A 26,164-nucleotide genomic window follows, 5' to 3' on the forward strand; every position below is an offset into this window, starting at 1 on the left:
CAACATACCTTTTCAGAAAAATTTGATAATATTCCTCTTCATTCTTTGTTTCAACTGAACTGATCTGCTATCTGTTCTCCAAACTGGGCATTCAGTCTTCTATCTCCATGCCATCACAACAACTGTCCCCCCATTTCTAGAGTAATCAATCCCTTCTCGGCACTGCTCCTTAGACTCCAAACTTCCTTCCAGGCACAGCTAAGGTTCTACCTCCAAAATAAAGCCTTTCCCAACATCCCCAGGTTGTTAATGCTCTCTCCTCCCTCAAATGTATCAATACGTGTACATATTGGTTCCCCCTTAGTATAACTAGGTTCCTTGAGAACAAAAACTGTTTTTCCTTGTTGGGAGGTGAGGGGTATCATCATTGTTTAATTGATTTTTTAATTGCTGTGATTTTATTGATATAAGTAAGTAACTTCCTCCAGCATTACAGATTTGCACCTTTGAAATGTCCAGTTTTACAGGGTTGCCTGAGACACTGAGAAGGTTAGGTGACCTTCCAAGTGTCACACAGCCAGTATTTGTCAGAGGTGGGCCTTAAACCCATGTTGTCTTGACTCTGGGCCCTTCTCTCTATCCACTATTTCATGCTGCCTTTCATCATGATCATTGGATTTCTCTCTTAATTGGATTTCTCTTTATTCCATTTCATCTTATTCAATTCAACCATCATTTCTTCTACATGACGTTCCATCTCCCATCTCCATGCCTTTGAATGTTCTCCTTCCTCACCACTGCCTCTTAGAATCCCTAAAGTTAAGCTGAATTGCCACCTCCTTCATGACGTCTTTTCTACTCCACTCACCCCATCTACTAGTGTATCCTCTAGAACATTACTTTGTCTTTACCTTGTATATATTTTGTATTTACTTATATGTGTGTATGTGTTGTTTCCATCAATACAATCTAAACTCTTCAGAGTCAAGAACTCATTCACTTTTGTCTTTTTATCCCAACCCCACCCCCAGTAGCTATCACATAACAGGCACATTTGAATCAATACTTGTTGCTGGCTTAAATTCAATTTCTTTCACCTGGCAGCTATGATCTTCCCACTCACCTTCTGGCAAACCGGCTCATTTAAAGTTGCAGGATCTGCCTTTCTTATTTCCTGCTCTGACCATATGCCTACCCCAAGGCCTGTACAGGCCCCCCCCCCCCATCTCTCAGCAGTACAGAACAAGCTCCCCCTTAATTACAGTACTACAGACACCATCTAAACTCATCCAGGAAGTTTTTCATCTTCTGGTCCATTTTCTATTCTCCACTCATGTTATCTTTCTAGCTGTGGGTACTCTTCCCAAAGGAATATAAATTTTGATACCTGAAACCTCACAAGATGTCTTGGGGTTTACAGGCTAGATTTATTTTTTTGTTTTTGTTTTTGTTTTTTTGGTGGGGCAATGAGGGTTAAGTGACTTGCCCAGGGTCACACAGCTAGTAAGTGTCAAGTGTCTGAGGCAGGATTTGAACTCAGCTCCTCCTGAATCCAGGGCCGGTGCTTCATCCACTGCGCCACCTAGCTGCCCCCTAGATTTTTTTTTTTTTTTTAGTGAGGCAATTGGGGTTAAGTGACTTGCCCAGGGTCACACAGCTAGTAAGTGTTAAATGTCTGAGGCCAGATTTGAACTCAGGTACTCCTGACTCCAGGGCCGGTGCTCTATCCTCTGCGCCACCTAGCCGCCCCCCTAGATTTATTTTTAAGGACTATGTCTCAAATCCAAATCACTCTGTCTCTCATTGATTGGCCAACACTATGTGCCAGTCCAAGCCTCACTTGGTCATTATTTGGGCTCTGAAGGCTCAGAATGAGTGTAAATAGCAATTGTTTCTGTTTTGGCCAGAAACCCTGAGAGTCATCCCCTCCCAGAAAGGCCATTCTTTGCCTCACTTCTTACCCAGCCCTAATCAGTGAATGGATGTTGCCTCAAACAATTGAGACCAGGGAAAAACCTTAGCTTAAAAAGGCCAAGATGTCCCACTGCATCTAGGGTCACCTCCAGTCATCTTGACCTATGTCTTTCCACTGGACTCAGATGACCCTGGAGGAGAAAGTGAGACTGGTGACTTTTCACAGCGTTGAAAGTCATGATATCACCTTCCTGATGTCATGATCCTCTTTGAGAACAAAGGACAAACAGCAACAACACTATCTTTCTGGCACTGATGACTAGCAGAATATATCCTCTGCCATCTCCCTTAATCTCCATCAAGATCATATTACATGCCTTGAATGAATTTTTCATTTCACATCCAGTTTGTTTTATCAAGGTCTGTCTGTGAGCTAATCACCTTGGCTACCCTCTACAGCTTGGGAACACAGTACTTGCATCTGTGAAAAGCAAATATCTGACAGGTTGGCTATCAAACATAATTTCATTTTTTCTCTAGCCAGGGATGCAAAATAACTTGGAAGTTAGCCATGAAAAGTTTGGGATGGGGGGGATTGTAGCCTACTGTCAAACTCTTTTATGGATATAAATTCATCACTGTTCTGTTCAATCTGACCCGGCTAAAGGATCACAGATCTTTAACACACTTGGCCACATCTCCCATTTTTCAAAGTTTCAACTTTCCAACTCTATTATGAAGGGAGGGAGTCAGCCCTTTCAGAGTCACAACTTCCAGGTGATGTGGGGATGGATTTAATTGATCAAATTGATCATGAGGCATCCCAAAGAATTACAAAGATTCAGTGACTCAGTTTCCCAAATTTTATTAAAATACTGTGAAACCACAAGGAGGCACCAAGGAGATAAATGTCTCAATTTGGGAGAAAAAGTAGGTTATCTCCTCATTATCTTAATCTTCTCCTTAAGGAGGTACATGGGAGGTCTTATCCTAATTTGGACTTCCTGGGGTCCTAAGACAACCTTCAAGGCAGATACTTTTTCTTTGGAGGTGTGTTTTTGGGGTCTACACGCCATAAGGTAAGCCTAAGGACACATTTGGTCTTCCCTGCACATGTTCCTATAGACATGCTTAAACTTGTCAGACCCAGAGAGTCTCTGTGTTTTTTATATCTCTTTACTTAAGATCTGGTTTCTAGGTGTCCTGTCATCTAGGAATACTAATGGCTATTAATGGTTAATGGTCCCTAGTTACAGTCTCTGTTGATGGTTGAGAAGAAAATGATTCCTGCTCATTAATTCTCTGGAACTCAGCAGCAGTGATGTGTCAAAGGCTCATTTATTATCATTCTCATGAGAATGGTCACCCATTGATACCTGAAACCTCACAAGATGTCTTGGGGTTTACAGGCTAGATTTATTTTTTTGTTTTTGTTTTTTTGGTGGGGCAATGAGGGTTAAGTGACTTGCCCAGGGTCACACAGCTAGTAGGTGTCAAGTGTCTGAGGCTAGATTTGAACTCAGCTCCTCCTGAATCCAGGGCCGGTGCTTCATCCACTGCACCACCTAGCTGCCCCCTAGATTTATTTTTAAGGACCATGTCTCAAACAACCTGGGGATGTTGGGAAAGGCTTTATTTTGGAGGTAGAACCTTAGCTGTGCCTGGAAGGAAGTTTGGAGTCTAAGGAGCAGTGCCGAGAAGGGATTGATTACTCTAGAAATGGGGGGACAGTTGTTGTGATGGCATGGAGATAGAAGACTGAATGCCCAGTTTGGAGAACAGATAGCAGATCAGTTCAGTTGAAACAAAGAATGAAGAGGAATATTATCAAATTTTTCTGAAAAGGTATGTTGGAGCCAGGATTTAGAAGGCTTTAAATGCAAGGTCAATCAGGTCATATTTTTTTCTGAGGCAAATTAAGGAGTCACTGAAGATATCAGAGGTATGGAAAAATGGCTAGACCATTTTGTTTAGAGTTGGAAAGGCCTGGTTTCAAATTCTGCCTCTGACACTTTCTAGCTCTACAACCTTAAGCAAGTTGTTTAGTCTCTTAGATACTAAATCATAAATCAGTTGAGATCTGCGTTGGTGTAATGAGTTTCAATTGGTCTCTTAACTATGAATCCAGGATCCTATATACTCTAAGATAGTGAATCTCAATGTTCTATATTGCCTCACCTTAAAAGAAGAAAGCAATGTGTATAAATGCTATTGTATTTTGTAACTCTTGTTGACATAGTTCTGTAGTTGCAGAAACTAAGTCAGGTAGGACTCCCAGGCATGGCTTCATAGCCTGCTCACACTGGTGAGGTGTGCTGCTTTCACTGATGGCTCTGTGTTGTTCTTACTGTTCCAGTCTCTGGACAGTGGTGGTCAGGGAACATGTAATGTCAGTATTCCCTTGGTATCTTATTAAGATTTGACCATGCTGTTCCTCTCCCTGTACCCACCCCAGACACACTTTGGGAGTGATTTGTGCTGATTCCTGCCTCAGATTCTGAGATTACTGTGCCATCTGGTAGTTTAGGGAACCTTACTTCTCCCATCATCTTGGACAAGTTAACTGAGGTTGTACAGAAGCAAGGAAAGTAAATGTAAGACTTATAAGTGGTTGTGGCTTGATAAAGAGTAAACCACACTGTTTATGCTACTATCTTCCAAACCTTCACACTTGGGCAGCTAGGTGGCGCAGTGGTTAGAGCACTGGCCCTGAATTCAGGAGTACCTGAGTTCAAATCCGGCCTCAGAAACTTAACACTCACTAGCTGTGTGACCCTGGGCAAGTCACTTAACCCTAATTGCCTCACAAAAAAACCAAAACAAAACAAACCTTCACACTTCAGGGGGTCCAACCACACCTGAGCCTGCCAGAGCATAGTCAGTATGACAAGCCTTTTATAATGATAATGATTGATGTTTATGTAGCACTTTAATGTTAAGCATGTGTTTTACCTATGTTATTTCATTTGATCTTCACAACAACACTGTGATATGGGTACTACAGACAGTATTATTTATTTTCATTTTGCGAATTAGGGAGTGTGACTTGCCTTGGGTCACACAGCCAGTAATTATCTGAGGTAGGATTTTAATACAGATCTTCTGTTTTTAAGACCAATTCTCTCTCTACTACATATGTCTCCCTGTTATGATTACAATTGCCTCATTGACCTCACCAGTGCCTTGCCACCCTGTGGAAGGATCTAAGCACTTACTAGGCATGAAAGGCAGGGCTCATTATAGATTTGGGTCCCCTGAACTTTCTGGGAAAGTTAGAAATTGAAGAAGGCAGGTAACACCAACTGGCAATAAATGCCTTCGGCTCCTGATAACTTGCTTTTGGGAGACAAACAACAACAGCAAAGGCTGCTCCTGACCCCAGATCTGTGCCTGTCCACGTAGGTTCTTTGGTTACTAGGGCAGTTAGTGGAGGATGGGAACAGCAGTTGAAGGAGCACAACTGGGCTTGAAAGGCTCCCATATGCTTGAGCACACAGTAAATTGGTATTCTCTATGTGTGTCTCAATATCCTGATGCTTGCTGGGAATGAAACCCACGATTATTGAACCTGTAACCTCAGGGGCAGCTAGGTGGCGCAGTGGATAGAGCACCAGCCCTGGAGTCAGGAGTACCTGAGTTCAAATCCGGCCTCAGACACTTAACACTTACTAGCTGTGTGACCCCGGGCAAGTCACTTAACCCCAATTGCCTCACTAAAAAAATTAAAAAAAAAAAAAAAAAAGAACCTGTAACCTCATGCCCAGGTTATGCAGTTGGATGTGGTTGCTCTCAGTTCCGAACAGGCCTCTTCTTTGGATATAGTTCTGACCTATAGTGTCATGAGCAATATATGAAATACTGTGTGAATTGTTTGGTAAGCCTTGGAATACTATGTAGTGTCAATTATCATCATTTAATTATTTCCTTGAAATAAGGACTGATGTTTTATTAAGACATGGAGAAGATCATGGGGATTTGTGGCTAAAACAGCAAAAAACAAGTTCTGGCAGGCCCTACTGAGTTGGGGTCATTTAAGTGGGATTAATGGACTGTGCATCCTCCGTAGGGAGGGTGAACCTGGATACAGAGATTCATTCACAGAAGACTGGCCACCAGGGGGTGTCTGTTTCTGGCATAGCCACTCCATTGATTTAAGGGAGGGGCCTGTACTGCTGAAGGGAGTGCTCTTCCCAATAAAATCATGGGTCCTTGAATTAATTTTTTGAATAGCCTCTTTCAGTGCTGATACTCTTATATTTGTGGAATTCCAGGTATTCTAACATTGAACTATCTGGGACTGTTTCCCCAAATTTTCCTTTATCCTTTATTTCTTTCCATTGATCTTCTGAGCCCCACACCTGTCTTCATCTCTCCCATTTCTGATTTTCTACTCTTTGTTACATACTAATTGGGCCATAGCTCAGGGGACCAAATTGTTATTCTGGAGTGAGAGCACTGATAAGGAATGGTGAATATGAAGAATATAAATATGGGAAGACATAGGATGTGAGGCAGAATGGAAAAAGAAGCAACAGAATAGTGTCTGTTTAGCACAGATTCTGGGGATACTCTCCCATCTTCTACTTGCCTGAGTCCCCAGAGAACAGGTGGCTACTATGGCTCCCCTCAGACCTGGGTGACTGGGGATTTTCTAATGCTATTATTTAGCTCATGACCTCATACCCGTGTGCTTACCCTCATGATTAGTGGTTGATATAAATTAGTTAGAAAGGAGTATTTATTCATATGGTAACAGAAAGAGGGTGCCTGAAAAGAGCCACCAGTTTTAAAGATACAGGCAGCCAATCACAGGAGGCTGCCCCCATCCAAATGCTGGGAACAAAGAACCCTCTACTTTAGTCAATCTGGCTATGCTGCAAAGGCTTCTCAAGAGTACCTCCATCAGTAGAACTAGAAATGCTCACACGAACCTGGGTTACATACAAAATTCAGGAGAAAGTAGGATCAAGCAAGATAAGAGGGCACATGTGGTGAGGGGATAATTCTCAGATCCTGGTTGCTAGAAGTCCTTTTCTCCTACCCTTCCTCCTCATAATAGCTAAAATTTATATTGTAGTTACTATGTGCCAGACACTGTGCTAAGTGCTTTATAGTTATTATCTGATTTAATTCTCACAACAACCCTGAGAATTAGGCACTGTTTTTATTTCTTTTTTTTCAGTTGAGGAAACTGAGGCAAATAGAGATTAAGTGACTTGCCCAAAGCCACACAGCTAGTAAGTGTCTGAGGTGAGATTGGGACTCAAGTCTTCCTGACTCCAAGCCCAACATTCAATCTACCATGTCACCTATCCCCTTCCTGGGATACTCAAAGTTCTCCTTAGGCATGGTGTGTATCAGTGATTTTCAAACTATCAGGACCCCATTACACTCTAAAAAATTACTGAGGGACTCCCCCCCGTCCCCGCCCGTGCTTTTGTTTATAAGGGTTATTTCAATCATTGCTTACTGTATTAGAAATGAAAATGTTTTAATATTATTATGAAAAGACTTTTGACCTCATGGATCCCCTTAAATGGTGTCAGAAACCCCCTGACATGGTCCCTGAACCATTCTTTCAGAACTGCTGATACAGTTTTTATGCTGGACAACTTGTAGAAACTTGAAATGTGTCTAGTCTGTCCTTGTCTCCCAATGAAGACAGTACCAGAAATCACTTTAGTTCTGGAGATGCTGCTAAGATGATAATGACAAGGTCCAAATATTTTGGCCTTCTGTAGTTTACAAGGGTGGGAGGGAAAGGAAATTGACATCAGGGATCTTCTCTCCCTTTCCTTTTTTTCTCATCCCTTGATTATTTCTCAGGGTCTTGGCTGAAGTAATCCAGTCCTTTCTGCTGTTGGACACTGGAATCCTCAGTTCCACACTAGCTCATTGGCTGTGACCGAGTCCCTCAGCCAATCTGAAATTGATTTCCTGTTACACCTAGCTGAACTGCTTTGGATTGATTAATTGATCCAAAGGAGGGGCCTAGATCTTGCTTGTACTTCTGAATGCTTCTTTTGAGATGTGTGATTACCTGATAAAGGTATCAGTTTAGTGGGGTGGGATGGGGTAGGATGATTGACTCAATTGACAGGCCCCCTCCCCTGTTTTACATATGCATTAACTTAATTTTTTTTTTGGCTGGCATTTATATAGTGCTATAAAGTTTGTAAAACACTATATACCAATATGTATCTATGTCTATATCTACATATAGCTATCTATATATCTATCTCTATCTCTATATAATTTAAGTCTCACAATAATCCTTTGGGGGGTATTAAAGGTTTTATTTTACCCAATTTCCAGATAATTAAACTGAAGTTTAAGGGAGGTTGTCCATAATCAGTGCCAGAGGTAGCATTTGAATCTGGGTTTCCTTGACTCTAAGTTCAACTTCCTATTTACCTCTTCATTACTTTCACTATGGAAAGAAAGATAATATCAAATGGCAACAGACACTCAAGACAAATACACTGGATAACATTGCTGCTACTTGATTAAATTTAATATTCATGGTCTTTTTAAAAATCAATCAGTAAATAGGAAGAGGGTAGTTGTATTTATAATCACCTCCCCATTTTTATTTATTTATTTATTCATTCGTTTGTTTGTGGAGAAATGAAGGTTAAGTGACTTGCCTAGGGTCACACAGCTAGTAAGTGTCAAGTGTCTGAGACCAGATTTGAACTCAGGTCCTTTCTGAATCCAGGGCCGGTGCTTTATCTACTGTGCCACCTAGCTGCCTTCCACCTCTCCCCGTTAAAAAAAAAAAACAAATTCATAATTTTATTATACTCTGAATAGAGGTGATATTTAAAAAGCAGAGACATTGACTAGACAAAATTTATAGGACATTAATTGCTTACAAGGTCTTGGCTGTTTTGTTTTATTAGGACTAGTCTTATTTGGAAGTTTGTTATTTTGTTGACTTCTTTTTATTTATGGATTTGCTTGTACTATCTTTCTTTGGCTTCTTATCCACATTATTGAACATATATCTCTGTTGATAATTAAACCAAATTTCTCACTGCCCCTAGCTGCTGCCCACACACAAAATTAGATATCAAAATAGAGAATGCATTGCCATGAGATACAATTTGTTCCCCTTTACTCTAAGAGTTTTATCTAGCAATGCCTGGAAGACAACTTTCCAGTTATATTTGTACTGGGAATTCCCATTAAGATAGAGCTTGGAGAATATTGCTCTGAGGTTCCCTTTCAGCTCTGAGGATCCATGATCCTGAATTTCATTAGAGAAAATGTGTAGAAAGCAATAGATGCAAATTTTTTTGTGGACATGATTCATAGGGTCATAGATTTAGAAATGGGATGGACCTTTGAGGTCATTTTAGAGTTGAAGAAACTTGAGACCCATAGAGGTCATGTGAATCCATGGTCACATAGGTATTAATTAATAGATATTAAATAGTAGGGCCAAAGTTTGAACCCATATCTGAGGACACCAAATTCTACACTCTTTCCAATGTACCATTATTATCTTTGTTTGAATGTGTCCCTTTTACTTTCTTCACCTTCCACTTACATCTTAAATTCTATCTTACTTTACATTTTTACAAACTATTTTAGCCTTTTTTCTGTGAATTTTTTTTTTTATGGTTGGTGTCACTATTCAAATCTTCCCTTTATTCCACTCTCTGAGTTCCCTCTAGTCTTTTAAATCCTCCAGTCCTCCTTGCATCCTCTGTGGTATTGTCTTATTTTGCAGCTGTGCAGTTGTTTTGTTCTTTGCTTCTCCTGTATTACAGAATTCTGCAACTTTTAAGTCAGACTTTTTCTTTACTTTATTAATTGTTGTACAAGTTTTAATTTTCTTGCTATTGTCTGGTATTTTTTTGTTTGTTTGCTTTTATCCTCTCTTAGCATTTCTGGAACCTTAGAATCGTGGACCTGATTCCTTGTTCACTTGGCCTTCAGCCCCAAAATATTTTGGGTTGGAAATTTCAGAAATGTTCCTCTCTCCCTTGGTGTAACGGTAGGGAAGGAGGTGGGACAAGGTTTTTTCCTTTTTCCTTTGCCAGATGAAGTGGCTGAACTTGGCTGAGTTACTACTGCTCTTCTTCAGTAGTTGCTGCTTGTGTGCCAGGGCAAGTCCTGAGTGGGGGCCTTTGTTGCTGCTCCAAGGCAAACCCAATGAAGAAAACATTATTGCTGCCTCTGAACAAATTCCACATGAGTAAAAAGAGAATATGGGGCAGCTAGATGGCGCATTGGATAGAGCACTGGCCCTGGAGTCACGAGTGCCTGAGTTGAAGTCCAACACTTACTGGCTGTGTGACCCTGGGCAGGTCACTTAACCCCAACTGCCTCACTAAAAAAAAAAAAAAAAAAAAAAAAAAGAATATGGATTATAAGAGAGTTTAAAAAAATCAGTTTCTTGAGTGTAAGACAGGAGAGGTATGGTTTTAAAGGAACTACAAGTTCAACAAGAGCCAGAAATTTGATGTTGTAGCCAAAGAAGTAATGCAATTTCAGGTTGCATCGAGAGAGGTACAGGGTCTAGTAAAAGGGAAATGTTATTCCTATTGTGCCCTGCTCTGGTCAGACCACACTTGAAGTGTTGGGAGAAGTTCTAGGTGCCATATTTTGCAGAGGAGATTGATATGCTGGAAAGTGTCTGGAGTAAGATAACTTCCTGCAGGATAGTTAAAGGACCTCAAGATCATGCAATATGAAGATAGGCTTAAGGAATTCAGAGATATTGAACCTGAAGAAGAGAAAACTTATGGGGAACATGATAACTATCTTCAAGTATTTGACAAACTACTATCTTCAAGACTTGTTCTACCTGGCCCAGAAGATAGAACTAGAAACATTGGGCAAAAGTTTCAGAGAGGGATAACATAAGGAAAAACTCCTTAATAGTTACAGCAATCCAAGCAGAATGAGGCACCTCAGGAAAGGTATTAAGTTTCCTCTCACTAGTAATCTTCCAGTAAATGTTGGATGACAATTTGTTGGAGATATTATAAAGGAGACATTTGGTTGAATGAGATGACCTCTAAGTGGCCTTCTGACTTCTAGAGGCCAAAATTCCGAGAGGATAAAGCAAATTTTTGCTGGTGGTAATAGGAGAAAAAGGATAATACACTTAAAAGTTGAGTTGACTCTCTCTTTTTTTTTTTTTTTTTTAGTGAGGCAATTGGGGTTAAGTGACTTGCCCAGGGTCACACAGTTAGTAAGTGTTAAGTGTCTGAGGTTGGATTTGAACTCAGGTCCTCCTGAATCCAGGGCTGGTGCTCTATCCTAGCTGCCCCTGCCTCTCCTTACTTTAGGTACCCTTCCTGGCTCCATAGTTGAAGGTCATCTCCCCTCTTCAAGTTCTCCTAGCCTTTGCCTACAATGTCTCATTTGCTCTGACCCTAGCAGGGCAGCTAGGTGGCACAGTCTTCCTGATTTCAAATCTGGCCTCAGACAACTCCTAGCTGTGTGATCCTGGGCAAATCACTTAACCCTGTTTGCCTTAGTTTCCTCATCTGTAAAAATGAGCTGGAGAAGGAAATAGCAAATCACTCTTTTGCCAAGAAAATGTTAGATGGATGGATTTGTATAAAGTCATACATGACTAAAATGACTGAACGACAATCTCCTTTGTATTGTACTTACTTAAGAAATTGTCATTCCCCCTTATTAGATTGTTAGCTTATAGAGTCATTGAATCTCAGAGTTGGAAGGGGCCTTAATGATTATCTAATCCCACACAGGCCTGAGTAAGAATTCTCCCTACAGCATCCCTGACAAGTGGCCTTTGTAGTACCCTTGACAGTTTCCTCTGGTGATTAGCAAATCACTACCTTCAAAGGTAGTCTATTCCATTTTTGGACAACTCTAATTGTTAAGATGAATTTCCTCATATTGAACCAGAATCCGTTTTGGAGATCATTTAGTCCAAATTGAGTTACATACCTGATTGAAGACCCCAAACTAGTAAGTAGTGGTACCAACATTAGAACTCATCTACTCTGACTCCAAATTCTAGCACTCCTTCCATTGTAATGTCTGATGAGGCCACACAGGGATCAGTTGAAGGGAGTTGGGGTTTATTTTTTCCCTATGAAATTTCACCTTAGATTTAGATCATATTTTGAGTCTGTCAAGATTTTTCTGGAAACTGATTGTGTAAAATGGTATATTAGTTACCACTCCCAGCTTCATATTATTGGCAGATTTGATAAGCAAGCCATTTATTGTCTTATTTTCAAAGTCACTGAACACTAACAAGAACAGGGTCAAGGATACAACCTAAAAGTATCCTACTAGAGACCTCTCCCAGAGTTTACATCAATCTATCCAACATCACTTTGGGTCTTGTTATTCAACCAACCACTAATCCATCTAATTGTACTATCATCCAACCCACATTTCTCAATATTGTCTAAAAGGTTATTATGAAAGACTTTGTACAATGCTTCAATGGAATCCAGATATGCTATGCCTGTGGTCTTTCCCTAATCTACTAGACTAATAACCCTGTCAGAAAAGGAAATGAAACTAATCTGACATGACCTGTTCTTAGTGGACATACATTGACTCGAAGTGATCACTACTTCCCTTTCTGAATACTGACAAACCATCCTCTTAATAAGTAATGCAAAATCTACCTTCTTTTTGAAAATCAGGACTTTCCAGTCCTGTGAAACCTTTTATATTAAAAAAAAATCAGTGACAGTGGTGACTATACTGACAAATTCTTTCAGGACTCTGACTTAAATATTACTCAAATTTTAGCTACTTACCGCCAGAGAGGAGAATAAAGAGAAATACTGGAAGCTATAGGGATGTAGATTGCATCTCTATTCAGGAAATTTCCTAGTAATCAGAAATTACCCAAATTAAACTAGTCTACTTTAAACAGTAGTGAATGCTGTAAGTCATCAAGAAGAGACTTTATGATCACCAGCTGGATGGATATGGTAGAGAGAATTCCTTCACTAAGTAGATGGCTTGACCATGTGACCAACAAAACCCCTCCCAACTCTAGGATTCCAGGATTTCTTGTATTCCTTATTCTGTTTAATCTAGAGGATGGGATTTACTTTAATATATTTTATTTTTATATCATTTAAAATTCTACTTCCCTCTCCTACAAATGAACGATTTCTATGAACAAAAATAAAAAAGAGAGAAAAACAAAGCAGTTCAGTCACACATTAGTCTGATAATATGCAGTTACACATTCATAATCTACATAATATACATTCTCATCTCTTCTCTGGGGCTGAGCGTGATTGTTGTAATTAATTACACAGTTTTGATTTTTTTTGTTGTTTCCATTTATATTATTTGGTTACCCAGTTATTGGGTACATTACTTTCCTTGGTTCTATTCATTTCATTCCATCTTTAGCTCATATCTTCCCATGCTTCTTCAAATTCTTCATAACCATTATTTCTTATAACATAGTAATATTCCATTTTATCCATGGACCACAACTTGTTACCTATTTTTAAAATGATGGGCATTTACTTTGTTTCTAGTTTTTTTTGCTTAAACAAAAAGTGTTTTTAGGAATATTTCAGGGGCAGCTAGGTGGCACAGTGGATAAAGTACCTGCCCTGAATTCAGGAGGAACTGAGTTCAAATCCAGCCTCAGACACTTGACATTTACTAGCTGTGTGACCCTGGGCAAGTCACTTAACCCTCAATGCCCCACCAAAAAAAAAGGAATATTCCAATGACTTTCTTTTTGTCATTGACCTCCTTAAGGGTATATTGGTCTTGATCTTTTACAATTTAATTATTTTTAAAGTTTATTTTAACTTATCTGATTATATTTACACATATTTATTTAGCTATGTTTTCCTCCTCTAAAGTTCTCCAGTACTTCACCGTGGTGTGGAGGTGATTCTGGCTCCTCAAATGTTTGTTGAAATTGAGTTCTGATGGGTCCAGATAAATCGGAGAGGTTTTGAAGACAGGTTTGGTGATAAACTGTTTGTTATCTGGGAACCAGAACAGATGAGTTTGGAGGCACTCATTACTAAAATGATGGTTACAAAGTCTTTGGCTTTGGCAATTGATAAATACCATCTAATAAGATGTGGCAGGTTTTGGACTTGCATCAAAGGAGGGACCACACACTATGATGAAATCATACAGCCTTGCGGTACCGCAATTAAGTCTTGATTTTTTTATTGGGACATCCCAGTGTTCCAATAGACGATATATGTGCCAAAGGCAGCAGCTAAAAGGCTGTTTCTTCATCCTAGTTAGAGCCTCTGCACTCGCGAAGAAACTGCCATTTCCCAACTCTGATGACTCCCTTTTCTTAAAGCCCTGTCTTTCTTGTGACCAAGTAGGATATATGTGTATGTGTGTACCTGTATTTGTGAATACAGGGGAGAAATATACGTAAGAGAATAAAGGGGATATAGAAGGGAATAATGGAAAAGTTGTTATTGTTAACATTAACAAAGTTGTAAATAGCTGTGGGTATTGTTTCATATTGGTTTGTTTGTTATATTAAGTTTAAAAACAAAATTGAGGGGAAAGGAAACAAATAGTGGTTAGGTTTCCAGTATAGCCCACAAAAACTTATTTGCTCCAGGATACAACTAAAATACAGAACATCTGCAATGAATAATAGTAGCAAATATGACTATTGCAATACGAGTAATTAAGTGGAAAAATAGTAAAATTGAATTAAACAAAAAAGGGTTACAGCAATTGATATACAGAAGGCTGACAGCCCCAGCCTAAAATACAAGGCTCTTAGAAATCCAGCAGAACTTCAGGCTGAAGTTTATTCCAGAGAAGAACAAATGTAGGCCTAAGGATAGCTGGACCTATGCTGTTTTGTGCATCCAGACCTAGCTCATAACATCTAAGGATTAAAAAATTATTGCTGTGTTTCATATCGTCTTTGAGATTATCAAGGATTTCCCCAATCATCCCAATCTAGGGAAATAGAGGGTGGTACATTGGAACCTAATAGCCTTAATGAGGTCAACAATTTGCTTCCAATTCTAAGGCTTTTTTTCCGTGGTAAAAAGAAGAAGGGAGAGCCAAGGTTTCTGGGTTGGTGATAAGAAATTGGCCTTTTTACTGTAGCAGCAGCAGCCCTTACTGGACTGCCAGGAGGGGGAGCAAGAGAGCCAGGTGAGATCTTTTTATGGCAGAGTCATCCATCCTGGGAGGGGAGAATTAGGTGGGTGGCTGTTCCATGTGTCTGTATTTGTGCTCCTTTGGGCCATGTGTCCAGGGGGAGTCTTTTGCATTGAGCAAATTGCCTGAAATCTTAGGCACAAAGTACAGCAAAATGTGACAACCTTTTCTGACCCTTTCTTGACCAATCTCTCACATGTGCCGGGGTTGCAGGCCCCTGACACTAGTGGTTCTGCTAGACCACCACACTCTACATACCATCTAGAATCAGGGCAGATCTTAGAAGGGATTTCCTTACTGTTCTGCATGACCCCCCCCCCCCTTCTGAAAGCAAAGAAGGTGACTGATGTCATGCCTGGGAACGAGCCTCTTCAGGAAGGGTATTGTCAAATCAGTTAAATGAACATTTATTATGCACCCACCATATATATGGTGCTGTGCTTGTGGCAGCAAAAAATGAAACAGTACCTGCCCTCAAAGAGTTTATAAGAGGTCACATTTGGACTTAAGTCTTCCTGGCTCTAGGCCCAGCACTCTAGCCATTAATCCTCCTTTTGCTTTTGTTAAGGTATTTCTGACTCTTTGTGACCCCATTTGGGTTTTTTTTTTGGCAAAGACACTGGAGTGGTTTGCCATTTCCTTCTCCAGCTCACTTTTTTACAGATGAGGAAACTGAGGCAAATAGGGTTAAATGATTTGCCCAGGGTTACACAGCTAGCATAACTCAAGAAGATTAGTCTTCTCGACTCAAGGCCTGGTGCTCTGTCTACTGAGCCACCTAGATGCCCTACTAATCTACCCGCTTGCCTTGTATTTGTGGAATACACAGATAAGCACTGTTACAGAAAAGTTACTGTTCCAGGTAAGTACAAAGTAATTAAAGATGGAGTAAGAACTATCAATTGGGGATATCAAGGAATGCTACATGGAGGAGATGGTACCTGAACTGAGAGGAGGAGGGAATGCATTCTAGCCAAGAGGATTCATTTGCACAGATGTTATCATTCTTTGATCTAATTATCCCTTCCTAAAAGGTAATATTCAAAACCTACTGAACCACTCAAGCAGTAAAGAAGCATTTATTAGGCATCTACTATATGCCCAAACACCTTACTAAGCACAGGGATAACAAAGGCCTAATTTGGATCCTAATAACACTTCATTTGATGAGTAGGAAACTTAGAATATTCTATGGCCTCCAACAAGGTAAGGAATCTGTAGAATTCACAGAGCTGGAAATGATCTTAGTGACCACCTAGGAAACCCCCTCATTTTACAGGCCCAGAGAGGAAAAAATAATTTATCCAGGGCCACACAATGAAGAAGGAACAGAGCCAAGATTCAAACCCTGGGTTCTTCTAATGCCAAGTATACCAGTTAGTCTTACCGCTATGCCACATTTTCTCATCTGTTTCTTCTTGTAATAATGATGATGATGGGTACCATCTATATTGTGCTTTTGGGGGCAGCTAGGTGGCACACTAAAATAGAGCTCTGTGACTGGAGTCAGGGAGACCTGAGTTCAAATTCAGCCTCAGATATTTACTAACTGTGTGACCCTGGGAAAGTCACATAACGCTTGTTTGCCTCAGTTTCCTCATATATAAAATGAGCTGAAGAAGGAAATGGCAAACCACTCCAGTATCTTTGCCAAGGAAAACCCAAATGGGGTCATGAAGAGTCAGACACCACTCAAACTACTGAACAGCAACAAATATAGTGCTTTAAGGTTTGCAAAGTACTTTACTTACAAATGTTATCTCACTTTTCCTCATAATAATCCAGAAAGATAAGTGCTATTATTATCCCCATTTTACAGATGAAGAAACTGATGCATTTTCTACACATATCTAAGAACCAAATAAGAGGTCATTTTGGCTAGTTTTGTGATGCTTCAAATCAAACTGACCAGTTTGTACAGAGCCAAGACCTCGGCACCCATACTCTCCCTCTGGAACCTTGGTAAATAACATTGTTGCCATGTGCTTTTTCAGTCATTTTCATGGTTCACAAATTAGTTGAGGAGTCAGGATGCATTGAATTAATCTAAGATTAATCGTAATATAATAAATATATTACATAATGTAATATACATAACGTAATATACAGGGTGTCCCCAGAGTCTTAGTCAAATTGCACTAAGACTTTTGGGACACTCTGTATACGTATATTTTGAACACAAGAAATATTATAGACAGTAAGTGCTGTAGAGGTGGGAGTGACCCCTGTGGGTTGAGGGGGTCTGGGAAGGCTTCAGGAATAGAGGCTGGCTTTGAAGGGAGGGGAGACTAAATATTAAGGTTGGTCACCAGATTTTGTTTTGTTTTGTTTTTGCTCCAGCAACTTACTTGTGAAGCCATGTTGAGCTTGCTATTTGCAGCTGTGGAGGGTTTACCATGTGGTAGGGAGGCTTCTTAGCATGGAAAATAGTCAGTGTGCATGGGGACAGTTAAGGGCATGCCCAACTGTGTATAGACACAATTCTAACTATACCTTCCTGGCCTGGAGAGAGCACTGGGGATTGCTCGCCATAGCCTTGTCATCTTGCTTGCTAAAGCCTGCTGTAACTTATGATCCTTTGGCATACTCTCAGAGAACCCATTTCCATGACACGCTGAGGGATCAGATTAGGACCTTGTGAATAGTTCTCTCTCTTGAAGACAAGGAAGATCATAAGATCATAGATTTTGACATTGAAAGGACTTTACCAACCATGAAGTTTTAACTTCTTCATTTTGCAGATGAAGAAACTGAGGCACAGAGAGGTTCAGTGACATGCTTAGGGTCACATAGCTAGGATATGTTTGAAGTGGGATTTGAATAGCCAGCTGAGTATGTGTTGCTCTGATGACTCTCCATGCAGTGGGGAGAGGATAGAAGAGAGAGGTGTGTGGTCCCCAAGTCTCAGCCTAAAACAAAGAAGCTCCCTTTTCCTTTGTCTGGTGCGCAAAGAAGTGGCTACATGTGTCCTCCAGTAGGGATGCCCTGGGTTACAGGCTATACTAGTGAAAAGGAGATCACAGTTAAGTATTCCTTTCTACATCAACCGTTTTAGAAGCTTTTGGACTCTAGGGTATGGATTCTCTTACTTTGGGCTTAATTACAACTAACTTTTCCATATTAATAGCCCATATAAATATTTCCATGTAAAATTAATCTGCCCATTATCTGGACTGATTCAGGGAACTGTTTTTATGTATAATCTCCAATGGTGCTGGGCACATGGGATTGAAAGAAGGACATGTTCACCAAACAGTGGGCAAGAGCAATTGTATATGACATATTTTGTACTGTATTAAATGTGTTGGCTTTCAGTTAATATAAGGTTGTTTTCATTTCCCTAGATAATCAGTCTTCATTAGATTACAGGAACTTTCACTGGCTGGTCTCAGTGATTTGATTCGTGACTATAGTTGAGAGAAAAAGTTCCCTGAAGGGCAAGAGGGCCCCTGGTCAAAGGTAATTTGAGGGGTTGGTGGAGCACAAGCCTGAGGAAAATTTAGGGGTAAGGGAATATGAGGAGCCTGAGGTAGAGTGAGAAGCTTTCAGTATTTCAGTGGCTGACATTTATTCCCCTACTAGGTCTGCACTTACCGCAGGCTTTCGTCCTTCCTTAAGTAATGTTTTCCTTTTCAAAGGTCCCTCCATGGTAATGACCCCCGCCGAGTTCCCCAGTGCACAGCTGCATGGCCCTGTGGGACTGATGAGAGGAAATCACCATCAAGATTTCTCCACAGAGAGGATAAGAGACAGTCCAGTCTTGTAGGAGGAACCTCTGGGCTTCTCCCAGTAGTCTTTCTTGTCTGGCAGATAGGGTGACTCACTACCTTAAATTCACTTTTACAATATGATTTTTTAAGGAATTTAAGCAATTCCAGTTATATCTATGTAGCCAATGGTGTCTGACAATGAGCCTTTGTTAGCAATAACAAAAAAATAATAGCTAACATTCATGTGGTATTTTAAAGATTGTAAAACACTTTCCATATTTCATCTCACTGGATCCTCACAAAAACCCCGGGAGGTAGGTGCTATTTGTCCATAGGAATACTTAAGCAGGTTCTTTGTAAACCTGAAGCAATGGAGCAAAAACTCCTAGGTGGTTTTTGGTTGATCTTCATGAGATTTCCAGCTTAAAGCAATGAAGAGTGTGGGGTTGACTTATCAGAATCTTAGCACTAGGCTATATGAAGCTCCCAGTGCCCATGACCACAGGCATGGTGAGAATGTGATCTCTTGACTCATGCTCAGGCCAACTTCTACCTCCAAACTTTCACATCCTCCCACCCAGCATCAGGGTGCCCCACCTGAGGCTGCTCTGTGAGCTTCCTGGCCTGCCTGTAGTTTCCAAGGGCCATCCTGCCCTCCCTTGCAGTTTTAAATAATCTCCTACCAACCCCGTAGGTTTGTTACATCACAGGATTTTGAGATACAGGCAAGCTTAGAGATCTAGTCAAAAAATGAGGTATGAGATCATCCAGATAGTAGTGAGGATCCCAACTTAGGTCTTTTGATTCCAAATCTTGGGCTCTTTTCACTACATCAAGAAAACACTTTCAGTGAGTGTTTTCACTAAGCACTAAGTACTAAGGTGCTGGGCAGATGGGTTTCTGGGGCTCTGTTAGTTACAGGGGCTGAGCAAAGAGGACTCAGAGCACTGAGTTCTAAGCAAAAAGGCATGGGACCTGAGGAGCCAAGTGGCTTTCACTGTCTCCCCTGTATTGTAGATAACTTTGAGACACACAGACTAGCACTGGTGCTCATGGCAACTACCAAATCCCAGAGTGGGGGAGCCCTCAGGTGAGTGACTAGCACATAAGGTATTGGGTAAATAAATGGACAGATGGAGAATCCCCCACCCCCTACAACATTTACCTGTAGACACAGCTCCTGGTCCTGGGAGAGTTCCGAACTGGAACCCGCCAATTGGGTCCCAAGGTAGCATATAGTCGACCCCTGTTGACAAATGGAAATGGATTTAGTTTTTAGTATCCTACTATAAAGATTCTAGGGGCATAAATCAGGGGGAAAGATCCTGGACTGAGTATATCAGGAAGTCACTTGCACTCTCACCATTTTGTCACTCTGTTAAGTTAGCAATACACCTTTGGAAGCAGATTTCCCACTTAGGACTTTAGGAGCAGCAAACTGAATTTAGTTTTATTTATTTATTCTAACTTTTTACTGATACCTTTTGTTTTCACTTCACCTTTCCCAATCTATTTTTCCCCACTCAGAGAATTATCCTTCATAAGAAAAAGGAGGAAAAAAGACCAGTTTGGCAAAATTAACCAACATACCAACCAAATTCTAAACCAACTGTATTCAATGTTTCATACCTACAGTCCTGCACTACGAATAAGCAAGGAAGGTGCCTTCTCATATCTCTTCTTTGAAGAAAATTAATTTTAAAATTTATCCATAGAGATTATTTCAGTTGAGTCTAATAATAGTAGCAAAGATAGTCGACATTCATATAAGACTATAAGGTTTGCAAAGTACCTGATATTTATTATCTCATTTGATCCTAATAGCCTTATGAAGTATATACAATACTGTTCTCCTTTTATAGATGAAGAAACTGAGGCTCTGTGAGGCTAAGTTAATTAAGTAGGGTATTCTAGTAAATGTTTAACAACCAGCTCTACAGGAAAAAATGTACTGACACCCATTACATTTTAAGTTCCATGAAGGCAGGGATAATCTTTTGCCTCTTTTTGTATTCCCAGTGCCTGGCACATAGTAGGTGCTTAATAAATGTTTATTGAATTGAAGCTTAATCTACATTATGAACATTTTCTCCATCAGTTTCTTAAAACAAGCCCTGATTTTTAGCATTTGTTGATTTCTAAGGGGTAAATGTTTGGACTAGCAGTCTCTTATAATAGGATTCTATAAATTGCTTGACCATTTGATAATATTTCCAGTTCTTATTCTAGAATATTCTTAATTCTATCGCTTTCAGCTTCATAGAACATTAGAGCTGAAAGAGAACACAGTGATCATCTAGTACTACCACCCTGCATTTTTACAGAGGAAAACATGGAATTTTGTCCACAACACTAACAGAGAGTTCCTTCAATTATTTTACATATAATTCCTCTTATATAGCTGGCTCTTATTTATGTTTATCATTGAAACCTTTCAACTGCTCTCAAATATCAGCCCTCCCATCTCAGATGGGAAATTGAAAAGTAATTTGCTTAAGTTTACCTGTGTGAGTCTTAGTAAAGCATGGTATCTAGAATATTTATGTCAGGGACTATGGGTACTGTTCACATTTCTATAGCATGAGGTTTAAAAAAAAAACTTTCCTTACAATAATAACCCTATGAAGTAGGGAGCACAAGTAGCATCATATTCATTTTTCATAAGAGGAAACTGAGGCTCAGAAAGAGGAATTGGCTTGCTCATGGTCACACACATAGTAAGTCACAGAGCTAGGACTTGAAATCTGATATCCTAGCTCAAGATCTGCAGTTCTTTCTACTGATGTTCAAAACAATCTTGTGAGGTAAGAGGTACAAGTATCATGCACATTTTATAGATAAGGAAACAGAGGCTCAGAGAAGTTGTGACATCCAAAATCACATGGCTAGTAATTTTTTTTTTTTAACCAGACTTGAACCACTCAGGAGTTTCTACTCCAGGTCCAAAAACTTTTTCACTATACTATTCTCATTCTAGATAAAATGTCTTCATTTAAAAGAATTTCCTGCCTCTCCTCTTTCCTTCCTTTTCCCCTTTTCCCCTTTTTCCTTTTCCCCTTCTTATTCTTTTCACTTTTCTTCTCTTCCTTTCCCTTGCTACTCCTCCTCTCCCTCTCTTCTTTTCTCTCCATGTCTCTTCTCCCTGCCCCTCTCCTCCAACATTTACAGAAAAGTCAAAACAAACAATTAAGCCTCTCCTGCATACAGAACACAATGTTCTGTGTTGAGGGAGATAAATTTTAGATGCCACTATTTCTGACCAGAAGGAGCTTTCAGTCAAGTAGGGGAAAGAAACCAACACAGATCACTGTTATACATCAAATAGATGACAAATCAAGTGCATCAGAGAATTATAAAACAAAGAACAAAGTGCTATGTTAAATGTAAGGCTGTTGGGGAGGGAGGAGACTGGAAATCAAGAAAAAAAAAACTCCTGGAAGATATGTCATTTGCTTTGGGATAGATGAGAATTCATAGTTCAATGAAAGGCTCTCCAGACAATAGCTTAAAAATATATATGGGGAAATGAATTTAATTCATGTCATGGAGAAGGGAAGAGTGGGGGAAGGGGAAGACAAAGGGTTATCCAGTTTGACTAAAAGGCTAAAAAGGATGACATCAGATTCTGAAAAGCCTTAAATACCAGGCAATAAGGAGCTCCTGGAGATTTTTCACTTTTTTTTTTTTTTGTGAGGCAATTTGGGTTAAGTGACTTGCCCAGGGTCACAGGCTAGTAAGCGTCAAGTGTCTGAAGCTGGATTTCAGGTACTCCTGAATCCAGGGTCAGTGCTCTATCTACTGTGCCACCTAAGATGCTCTACGCCTAGAGATTTTTGAGCAGGGCAGGGACATGACCATATCTATGCAGAAGAAAGATTATTCTTCTAGCAGCATGAAAGCTAGATTAGAAGAGAGGGAGTCAAGGCAAGAAGACCTGAAAGTTGTTGCAATAATCCATGAAAGGTAGAGTCAGAGAGGGGCTGGACTGGAGAGATGTTCCAGAAATGTTTCAACAGAACTGGGTGGCTGGTTGGATATGAGAGGTGAGGGAGAGAAGAATTCAAGGTTACAAATGTGGGGACTGGTCATAAACATGGGCTGAATGGAGGTGCCACATACAGAAACAATGAAGATGGAAAAAAGAGCAGATTTAGGGGAGAAGATAAAGAGTTTGGATTCTTAGGTAAATTAGCTTTATGTTGCTGATGGGACATCTAGGTGGAGTTGTCCTGTTGTTGTTTGTCGTTTGTTCTTGTAGATGACTATGATATCTGGAGGTAATGTCATGAATTACAGTGAAGTGGATTGAAGTAAGACAGGGCTGTGAAAAGTCACCAGCCTTACTCTCTCTTTGAGATCCATCTGGGTGCAGTGGAGATCTTGGCCTTTTTAAGCTAAGGTCTTTCACAGATCTAGTTTGCTTGAGGCAACACCCATTCATTGATTAAGGCTATGTAAGAAATGAGGAAAAGAAAGGCCTCTTTTACCTAGCCAAAAAGGAAAATCAATCAATCTATGGGGGGGGGGCAGAACCTCAGGATTTCTGGCCAAAATAGGTGGAGCTGTCCTGTAGGCAGAACTGGAAGTACAGATTTGGAAGTCATCTACACAGAGGCAGTCGTTGAGGCCATGGGATTGAGTGAGATTGCCAAGTGAGACAGCACAGAGAAGATCAAGGGCAAACAATTAAGGAACATCCATGTTAAGGGGTTGGGAAGAGCATGAGAAGACCATAAAGCAGAGAAAGAAGGACTAGTCAGGGAGGAGAACCAGGAGAATGCAAAGTCTCTGAGGCCATGAGAGAAGAGAGTATGTAGTAGAATAGGGTTGTCAACAGTGTTAAAAGCCACAGAGAGATCAATAGCTTATATTTATATAGTGTTTTAAGGTTTGCAAAGTGTTTTACAAATATCTTATTGGATCCTGGGAGGTAGATGCTATTATCCCCATTTTACAGATGCAGTGGAGAGAGGTTAAATGATTTGCCCAGGGTCGCACAGCTAGTTAAGTGTCTGAAGCTGGATTTGAACTCAGGTCTTCCTGATTCCAGGTCCAGTGTTCCATCATTGTGCTACTTAGGAGGATGAGAACTAAAATGGGGCCATTGCATTTGGATGTTTTTTGTGAGAGAAGTTTGAATAATGGTGAAGGCTAAAGCTGGGTTGCCAGGCATTGAGGAAAAAGTAGCTAGTGAGGAGGTAGAAGCATTGTCAGAGATATTTTCCCCCACTACAGTTTAGCAGTGAAAGAGAGGAAAGAGATGAGATGTTTAGATGGGTAGGAGAAAATCACATAATCTCAGAATTTAGAGTGGGAAGGGACCTCCATGGCCATCAAGTCCTCCAACACTCCAAAAGAATACCCACTAAAAACTCCCCAGCGAGTGGCCATTCAGGCTCTGCTTGGGGACCTCCAATGAGGGGGAATCCACCACCTCCCATGGTTGACCATCCCATTTTTACATCACTCTAATTATTAGGGCAGTTTTTCCTGACATCGAGCATAGACTTGCCTCTTTGTAAATCCGACCCATTGTTCCTGGTTCTGACCTTTGGAGCCAAACAGAATAATCCCTCTTCCACACGACAATCCTTCAAATACTTGAACACACTCAGCATGTACCTTTCTACTTCTTCCTACCCCTCCTCTTCTCGGCATTCTCTTCTCTAGGTTAAACATCCCTAGTTCCTTAACTTATCGTTGTATGACATGCAGCTAAGACCTTTTACCTTTTTGGTGGTCCTTCACTAGGGCAACAATCTCTAGTTTATCATTGTTCTCCTTAACTTGTGGTGTCCAGAATGAGCACAATACTCCAGAGAATCCTTTCAGGGCAGAGTAAAGAAGGAATATCACATCCTTGTTACTAGAAGCTATACCTTTTAATGCAAACCAAGATCACATTAGCTTTTTTGGCTGCCACATCATGATGACTCATGATGAGTTTGTAGTCCCCTAAAATTACCAGGTCTGGTTTTTTTTTCCAGACAAACTGCTGTATAAATATGCCTCCTCCCATCCAGTAGTTGTAGAATTTATTAAAAAACATTACAAGCATTTATTATCCCTCTTCCATTGCTCTCCAAGTAAATAAAAATTAATTCCCCCCCCAAAATAAAACCCTCATAATAAACATATATTCCAGCAAAAGAAGTTTCCACATTGGTCACATCCAAAAATGCATGTCACATTCTTCATTTAAGTCCTTTACCCTTGGGCAAGAGGTGGGTAAATTTCAACTTCAGTCTTCTGGACTCAATGTTTAATCATGGTAGTGATGAGAATTAAAGTCTTGTGAAGTCATTTTTCTCTATAATGCAATTGTATAAATAGTTGTAATTTTGCTCACTTCACTCTGTATCAATTTATAGATATCTTTTTAATTTCCTCTAAAACTGCCCACTTTGTGATTTCTTATAGTACAATAATATATCATTACATTCACATACCATGTTTTGCCATTCCCCAATAGGTTAGTACCTACTAATTTCTGGTCTTGGAAAAGAGCCGCTATAAATATTTCTTGGTACATCTATATAGGTTTTTCCACTTTCTTCAAACATTGGTCTAGTAGTAGTATAGCTGGGTCAAAGGGTATACAGAGTTTAATAGCCTTTGGGCTATAGTTGCTTTCTAGACTAATTGGGCCGATTTATAGCTCCACCAATAGTGCATTTAGTGTGCCTATTTTCCTACAGCCCCTCCATCATTTGTCATTTTTCTCTTTTGTCATCTTTGTCAGTCTGAAGAATGTAAAGTAGAATATCAAAAATATTTAAATGTGCATTTCTCTAAATATTAGTGATTTGGCAGACACTGCAGTATTGTTTGATGAAGAACTGTGAATGACTTGACTTTTCTCAACAATACAATGATCCCAGACAATCCCAAAGGATTACTGATGAAACATACTATCCACCTCCAAAGAAAGAACTGATATTAATGGAACAGACTGAAGCATTCTATTTTTCACTTTCTTTCATTTTTTTCTTTTAATGAATTTTTTTGTTACAAAATGATAAATCTGGTAATGTTTTACATAATCATACATGTATAACCCATATCTGATTGCTTACCACCTCAGGGAGAAGGAAGGATAAAAATTGGAACCCCAAACTATAAATAAAAATGTTTATTACATTTAAAAAATATTAGTGATTTGGGGCATTTTTTTCATATAGTTATTGGTAGTTTTGATTTCTTCCTTTAAAAACTACTTCTCTTGGGGCAGCTAGGTGGAGCAGTGGATAGAGCACTGGCCCTGGATTCAGAAGGACCTGAGTTCAATTCCGGCCTTAGACACTTGACACTTATTAGCTGTGTGACCCTAGGCAAGTCACTTAACCCCAATTGCCTCACCAAAAAAACCAAACCAAAACAAAACAAAAAAAAAACTACTTCTCTGTAACTTTTGATCATTTTTCTATTGATGGGCTTTTAATCTTATAAATTTAAATCAGTTCCTTATG

At 39.9% G+C, this 26,164-nt stretch overlaps 1 protein-coding gene across 2 annotated transcripts in view; it reads right to left on the reverse strand.

Moving 5' to 3' along the window:
- RALGPS1 (Ral GEF with PH domain and SH3 binding motif 1) overlaps positions 1–26,164 on the reverse strand; it is a 632,069-nt gene that overhangs the window by 18,231 nt on the left and 587,674 nt on the right. For both annotated transcript variants that reach the window (XM_043981906.1, XM_043981905.1), the window contains 2 exons: positions 19,861–19,941; positions 18,580–18,685 (listed from right to left, as the gene is read on the reverse strand). In XM_043981906.1, coding sequence (XP_043837841.1) covers positions 18,580–18,685; positions 19,861–19,941 — 187 coding nt within the window. The remainder of the gene's footprint in view (positions 1–18,579; positions 18,686–19,860; positions 19,942–26,164) is intronic.

The sequence above is a fragment of the Dromiciops gliroides genome, chromosome 2 (genome assembly GCF_019393635.1).
Source record: "Dromiciops gliroides isolate mDroGli1 chromosome 2, mDroGli1.pri, whole genome shotgun sequence".
Lineage (NCBI taxonomy): Eukaryota > Metazoa > Chordata > Mammalia > Microbiotheria > Microbiotheriidae > Dromiciops > Dromiciops gliroides.